The 7,542-nt window shown below is 41.1% G+C and overlaps 1 protein-coding gene across 1 annotated transcript; it reads right to left on the bottom strand.

The window, feature by feature from the left end:
* Positions 1-314: 314 nt before the first annotated feature.
* On the bottom strand, positions 315-6,380 carry LOC133954777 (hyaluronidase-5-like). The gene is made up of 4 exons (XM_062389260.1): positions 6,316-6,380; positions 4,152-5,075; positions 3,372-3,461; positions 315-1,483 (listed from the first exon to the last, which is right to left on the bottom strand). Exons 2-4 carry the CDS (start codon positions 5,067-5,069, stop codon positions 1,154-1,156), a joined length of 1,338 nt encoding a protein of 445 aa, XP_062245244.1. The 5' UTR covers positions 5,070-5,075; positions 6,316-6,380; the 3' UTR covers positions 315-1,153.
* Positions 6,381-7,542: the final 1,162 nt, after the last annotated feature.

The raw sequence follows: 7,542 nt of genomic DNA, 5'->3' as shown, positions 1-7,542 counted from the left end.
AGATGAGTAAAAATGTCTGCAGTGAGAGAAGCCTGTTGAGGATTAAAAGTTCTTCCAATAACAGCAAGACCTGGCTAGCAAATATAAAACCCCAAAACTTAAATAACTCTCAATGGTTTATCAAAATGGTAGTTTCTGATAGGGGTTCTGATGTAAAACACTTACTGTAACCAGCATCGAAATGCACAGTGAAATCGGGGGCTGTGGTTGGGTCTGATACGTTTTTCACTTCAATTATGGAGATAATGTTTTCATTGAATGTTTGTAAACAAGATTACACAAAAACAACTAAACAGTTTTCCACAAAACTTGTTCAATGTCAACTTTATTTATATAGCACATGTAAGACAAGTTGACCAAAGAGCTTCACAAAGTATTAGGTACAAGAAGAAGACAGATACATTCAATACATCAGAATACCAGTAGTTCAAATGAAATAAGCTATAAGAAAATAGAATAATATAGAATAACATAAAATTAAATCGGTGGAAGGGCCATGGAAGAAACCAGGTCATCCTTTAATATTGTGAGGATTTTCAAAAATGTTTGTTTTCTCTTTCGGGAATAATTCCCAGATCTTGATGAACGCAATCAGACATATTAAGAGAACTGATATCTATGACTCTGACATTTTGTGCAGCTTGATTGGATTAATGGGGACTGTTGGGCCTTGGCAGGGTTATATGCTCTACTGCTGGCCATTCTAGTTCTATTACTTTCAGAATCGTCTCTGACATGTAATTGTTATTGATGTGGACTGGTCTTGGTCTTGTTGTTTGCATAGTTGAAATAACGATATTAGCAGTTAATGCCACATTACGCCGGGTTCACACCGGACGCGGAAGCGACTCCAAAGCGTGGCGTAAGCGCAGCGCCAAGCCCTAAAAAAACAGCTGGCTCCCATCCACTCCCATGTTAAATCGTTGTGCTGAACACACCGGACGCTGAAGCGCTTACGCCACGCTTCGGCGTCGCTTCCGCTTCCGGTGTGAACCCGGCGTTAGGGAAAATTTTCTGTGTGAGTGATTGAAGGTCTAGAGTCTAGACCTTATCTCCCTCTTGAAAGAAATCTCTAAAATACCAGAACTTGTGATTTGATCAAATGCTGATTAATTATCTATGACTAATTATGTTTTTTGACTCTCCTCACAAGTTAAACCCAAATCTGTTTGATCTCGATCGTTTGGGACAGTTTTGGGGAACAGGTCCCCCCTGCATAGCACTGACAGGTGAAGTTTCCAGCCCAGGCATCAAGGTCGGCTGAGGAGGGTAGACCAATCGCCACGTACTTCCTGTTGGACCGCAGGAGGCGGAAGTAGGTGGGGTTCAGGTGCAGATACTGGGAGGAGTTGTAGTCCTTCCTGACACAGCGGCCTTTCCCCTGGCAAAGGAGCTCGCTGCAGAGCATGGTGGCCGCCGTCACATTAGCAATGTAGGGGTTCAAGGTAGACGTCAGGTACTCGGACAGAGACTCACAGGCAACCTGCAGGGAGGGGGTGGGGTTTACACATCAGACTCAGGTATATAAGCACAGAGGGAAAAGGACATTTAGAGGTTTGGTCCTCAAACCATTAATTAATCCATACATGTATGATATAAAACCAAAGTATTTTGTTCTCATTTCAAACAAAATTTAGAGCAAATTTTCTGGATACATGTTATCAAATATTTAACTTCAATGTGACTAAAGGCGCATGCTTCTGCAACTGCGTTGCATGCTTCTGTGGCTTTTCACGCAGCTGTGTCGAAGGACTCGTTGTCATTTAATGCTTCTCCAAGCGTTGCGCGTGTTGCAAAGCAATTCACCGCCAGAACACTAGGCGGAGTACCATTTTTTGTTGAAGTCGTCCTTAGAGACACCTTCTTTGTGTGTGGCAGTCGTTGTCGACTGTTTATTTACATCGCCACTGCGGCTCCTCATAGCCTTTTCTGGCGGACGAATCCGCCAGTCAGTGACGGGTTATACAAGTGGTCATACTTTCGGATCTCTTCTGCCAAATGCTCTTCTATTTCGTCCAAATTCGTTATTCTTAATCTTCCGTTGTTTCTGCCGGTATTATTGGGCATGAAACCGGAAATGCGACTCCAGAAAGGATGTAGTTAGCAGACCAATCACAGCCTTGCGGGCTGTGTGAGGCTTGCTGAGCTTTGCCGTATAGTTCGAAAAATGGGCGACGCACGTAAGCACGTAAGAAGAGATACATAAGCACGTAAGGGGCCTAGAAGGGCTCTTGCCTTTGCGGGCCCCTGAAAACGCAGAAGCATGCGCCGGCCTTAAAAGATGAGCAGAAGTTGCACTGAAAGTTAAAGTACCAGTGCTTTCACCACAGGAATGTAAAAAATTTGTTGTCCTGCTTAAAAGAATATATTTGTTATGTTTTATCTATTTCAATGACAACAAGCTCATTACTAGATCTGAAAATGTATTTTACCATAAACACTTATTCAGCTGGATTGTAATAGGAAAGAATTATTGGCTAAAGCAAGAAATAAAGGCGTTAGACTGTAATGTTTGTGTGAAAGCTGATAGTGAACGTTGACAGCTAAGATAAACACCCCAGCATTACTTGAGATGGATATAGCTGGAGGCTGAAATGTGAAAGTGTTAAATTCCGTCTGTAGCTGAAAGTATGTTGAAGTAATTGAAGTTCAAAATTAGGAAGGTTAAAGACGATTTGAAGATTCCATCATTCAATTTTGAGATACATTTAACGTGTGTGTTTGTGTGTGTGTCTGTTTGTTACAGATTGCATGTCCAAATTTGTGTAATATGTTTCAGAAATGAGAGAGGTCACATAGCATTGAAGGTCATGAAGCAGCTGAAGAGTCTCTTATTGCCCAGGGTTCTGAAATACAAACCACTCTGCCCTTTGCGGAAATATGTCCACTGTTTACAAGAAGACAAAGTTCCCTTCATTCTGCTGAGAAAAGGTTGTGCTGATTCATCATTCACACTAATTACAAATAAATAATTCTTTGGCATGTCTGTCGGCAGAGATAAGAAATACTTCAGTGTCACAGCTCTTGGTTCCTCTTTCCTCCTGAAAGAGGAAACAAGGTCGGTTTATTTCTTTGCTGATTAAAGCCTGGTCATATTTGTTCCCCCTTTTCATATCTGTGAACTGTGTTATCATTGCTGCAAACATATTCAGAGACATGTCTTCAATTGATGTGATGATGTCTGTGTTTTCACTACTTTAGCGAGAAAATATGAAAAGCAATCAAATGGTTTTCACAAATACATTTTGTAAAGGTATGTATATTTATGATTGCATGTGAATCTTGCTCTAAAGTTAATAGACTTGAACTCCCTTGTTGACTGAGAGGAAACCAGTACAACCATTGATTGAGTTTGACAAAGCAGTGGTTACCTTGTTGTTGTAGTCTTTGGATCCTCCCCACATTATGACCCCTGAAGCCCCCAGAGCTGCAGACTCTCCCACGGTGCTCACCAGGTCTCTCTGAAAGAGGAATAAACACAAAGGACACTCAGAACTAATACAAATCCATCCATCCATCATCTTATCCTTATGAGGTTTGCTGGGGGAACTGGAGCAGAACTAACAATCTACTGTTTTTAATGCATTTCTTTTCTTCCATAAAAATTCACTTTCAACCTGGAGAATTCCATGTGGTGATGCTGCTAAATACACACTAACACACATCCTTATGTTGAGAAACATATATTTATGGAACATCATCATTCCATACATTAACACATACAGTAGCATGGGCAGTACATAGCTCTTACTTCAATATGTCTGGTGATGTGTTTGTTGATGTCTGTTTGCTTGATTGGAAAACACCTGAGTCCGTTTTGTACAGGCGGTATTAGGAGTGTTGTGTTAAGGTCAAGCATGACTGAGATGCTTGCAGCAGTGCAGTTTTGTGAGTGAACTTACAGAAATAACTTGATTTCGCTAGTGTTAAGTGAACAGCTTTAAGAAAACTACAACAGTTCTGTATTGAGCCAAAATAAACAAAGTGGGAATCCAATCAAACTAAACAGCTGATAATGTGTAATACATCTTACATATTAGAAGTCCCTGATCACATCAAAATGGAAGAACCAAATGATGCCAACTGCATAATCACCCTCAGGTTAGTTTACCAGCTACTCAAGCCAATTTAAAGGAATCTGACTGTCTCACCAAGCTCTCTAACTTCTGGGTCTGATCCCTGTACAGTGGCCTAGAGTAGACGTAGATTGGCACTGTGTACGGACGTTTGGGCAGCATTGCCACCCTCATCGCCTCATGGACACGGTTGCGGACATAAAGTGCCGCCTCGGGAGAGTTCTTCAGAGTCGAGTGGAGGTAGATGGAGGGAAATAGGGCAGTGCTGCGCTCCCACAGCCACAGCATCTGGTTATTTTGCTTCTGAGTCTTCGCAGAGCACTCTCCTGTGTAATTAGACTTCTTCCAGTCGTAGTTGTAGCAGTCAGGAAACAAGTAGTAGCCCCAGCGGCGGTTCGGGCGCTCACCGATGCCAAGACTGATGGTCCTCTCCATAAAGTAACGGCTGGCATGCTGGAATTGTTTCTTTGCCACTTTGGAAATTTGCTGTGTTGATAAAAATGGGGCCATCTGCAGGGCATGAGTGATAGACAGTTTCTGATAAATACGTTTCGATCCCCAATTTTGGTCCCACAGGGGGCGCCAGGACTCCCAATCAATGACAGCCAGTCCAGGAGAAGAATCTTGGTAGATGTTATGGTCTATCTGACTCCGGGCCTTGGCTAGATGTTCTGTCAGGTTGCCGTTTTGTGGGATTCCACCTCTGTAGATCTTGCGTTCAACGGTGTTGACTTTAGGGTAGAGGCCAAGATGGTCTTCATAGAAGATGGTGAGGAATTGACCAGGCTTGGAGACGGGTGTGGTCATTGCCTGGAAGGCTGCTGTGTCCAGGGGGATTTCAAGTTGTCGGCAATGCTCGGTAGGGGCGTTCCATATAGCTACAAAGGGGTGGTCATGGATCAGTGGCGGCTCGGTAGTTGGGAGGGCAAGGATGGTGGTGAGAGATCCAATGATACAGAGGGCGGTGCAGCACATAAAGGGCATGGCCATCATGTCAGGCTGTGGAGAAAGAGAAGAAACAACAGAAAAATTAATAATTTGCAAGAGACCATCTCAAACCATTAGGAGCAAGTCTTTACCGGTCTAGCATTATAATTTTCCTTCCTATTAGTATACATACTATTACCTCAAATGCAGAAAATGTATACAAAGCCTAGTTGTACCTTTTTATGGTGGATTTAAATTCGCAGAATTTGACGGAACCATGATTTAATCTCAATAAATATATTTGATTTGCCTAAAGACCTTTAACAGTTCCATGTGATCACGCTGTATGAGATGGGACTAATTAATGTTGATCATAGTGTCTGACAGACTGTGAGGTATCTGGTTTAAGCCATGTCCACTTACCAGTAAAATAAAGACATATATGTGAGACGAGTCATCAACTTAAAAAAACAAGCTACGGTGCAGCGCTATTGCTTTTCAACTTACTTAAATCAAAGTAAGTTGATGATTATGACAATCCTGATGAATTGTGAACTAGCCCATTTTACATTTACCCTCACACTTTTTTTTTAAATATCTCAAGTATTCGAAGATAGTTTTAACATCCAAACTTTTATCACTTAACTTCTAATTAATAGATTTTTCAGCTAATTACGAGCTAACCTTTTTTAGGCCTATATAATTAACATTTGCAGAAAAGAAGCTGGTAAAAATGAGACCTGAAAAACAAAGCATTGCCGAATGTTTTAATTCCACAGTGGCCTTCAATTCATTGCATTGTTAGATCATAGTTCTTATGACACGTGAGTTTGTTTCAGTTGAGTTTTCGGTTGTACCATATGAAATTAGTCTGAGAAACAATAATAAACAAACTGAGGAAATAATTTGTTTGGGAGATGATAAACCCATATGCAATTTTATTATCATGCAACTTTGAGCTTCTCTGAGGTCAAAACTCCACAGGCCAGAGGAAAAGTATCTGTGTAAAGTATAAATATGGTTTCATATGGAGCTATTGCTCATTACCCAAAGACTTAATATGTTATAGAAATAGGGTCGTCTCTTCATTGTCACATCACAAACCTCCTTAAATAAATATAATCAAACTTTAATACAAAATCAATCTAAAAGTTGACTGTTGCTTCAACGTCATCACAAACTGTATCGCCCGGGCCACACTGCTTCGTCAAAGCTGTTAAGATCATTGATTTCACATTATTTCAAAGTGTTCATTAAAACCATTAAAACCTCTGGATTATAAATAGTTTTGCCAGATTTCATCTGTTCCTACCTGCTGCTCTCTTCAGTGGTCCGTGAAGGATAGTTCTCTGTTTCTGAACTTCTCTGTGTCTGATGCTGATTCATGTGTCAGAGAAAAGTTTCTTCACTCTGATCGATGGTTATCTGATTTCCTGACGTTCAGGCCTGCACCTGTTGTTCATTCGGTTGTTGAATGAGTTGGTGATTCAGGTGTCAGCTGTACGCTGTCAGGCTGTTGTATTAAAGCCTCTATTTGTGATCTTACATGTTTTATTGTGTTTAATTATATAATACAGATTACAGACAGATAGCACTTTTTTATCACTGGTAGCTATCAGTAGCTGATCAATTTTGTGACACTCACCAATTAAAGTGGGCAGTTACTAGCAAAAACATGTACAACAATGTCATTAAGGCAACAACATGGGCTATAGTTATGCTTGGCAATATTTCACCTCATCATAGATATCTATTGTGGTTGGAGAGTTTGCATTTCTGTTTGTTGTGTTTATATTGTGCTTTTGAGTAGAGGTCTGGACCTCAGTGAGTCTTAGGTCCCATGGTTCAGGGGGACCTAAGAAGATCACTGCTCAGTCGTGTTCTATAACCACGGTCCTGGGTCTGTTGAACATGTGAAATAACCTGAGAAGACCCAGTCCTGGCTGCGACAGACAGCATTTAAGAAAGTCCTGTGTGTGTGTCCGTCCGTGCGTGTGTGCGTGCGTGCTTGTTAGTGAGTGTGTGTGTTTTGTACCCTGCAACATTGTAGGAGGAGAAAGTGCAGCAAAAGAAGAGTTCAAACGTCTGGAGAAAGGCAAATAGTCAAAGCTATTTTTGATATACACCAACAAAAATACAAAGCTGATTGCAAACGAGTTGTGTTGTTCCTCCATCACTTTGAAAATAAATGGACCTTTAATCTGAAGTCACTTGTTGATTAGGTTTGCCATGCTGCTACTCCAATCATCAAAATAAACAGAAAACCTGGATGTACTTTCTTGGAGGATGGGTTATATATGCTGCTGACAATTACATTACATTAGGGAAGACACAAAGTTTGGTTTTGTGAATTAATGTTAACTTCAGATCTGTGTCTGGTTGGGCTTGGGTCCAGTGTTCTTAGTTCTACACAGGTTGGGGCCCCATCTTTCAAATGATAGACAGTGATGGACCAAAATTGGGAAGAACATTTCCTGGTCTTTTCAGGTTTGGGCTCAACTCGTTCAGAACTCTACTACTGAGTTTCACAAAATATCAA

This window comes from Platichthys flesus, chromosome 6 (assembly GCF_949316205.1).
Source record: "Platichthys flesus chromosome 6, fPlaFle2.1, whole genome shotgun sequence".
Lineage (NCBI taxonomy): Eukaryota > Metazoa > Chordata > Actinopteri > Pleuronectiformes > Pleuronectidae > Platichthys > Platichthys flesus.
The sequence above is the reverse complement of the archived record's forward strand: the minus strand, read 5'-3'. Positions and strand labels throughout refer to the sequence as shown.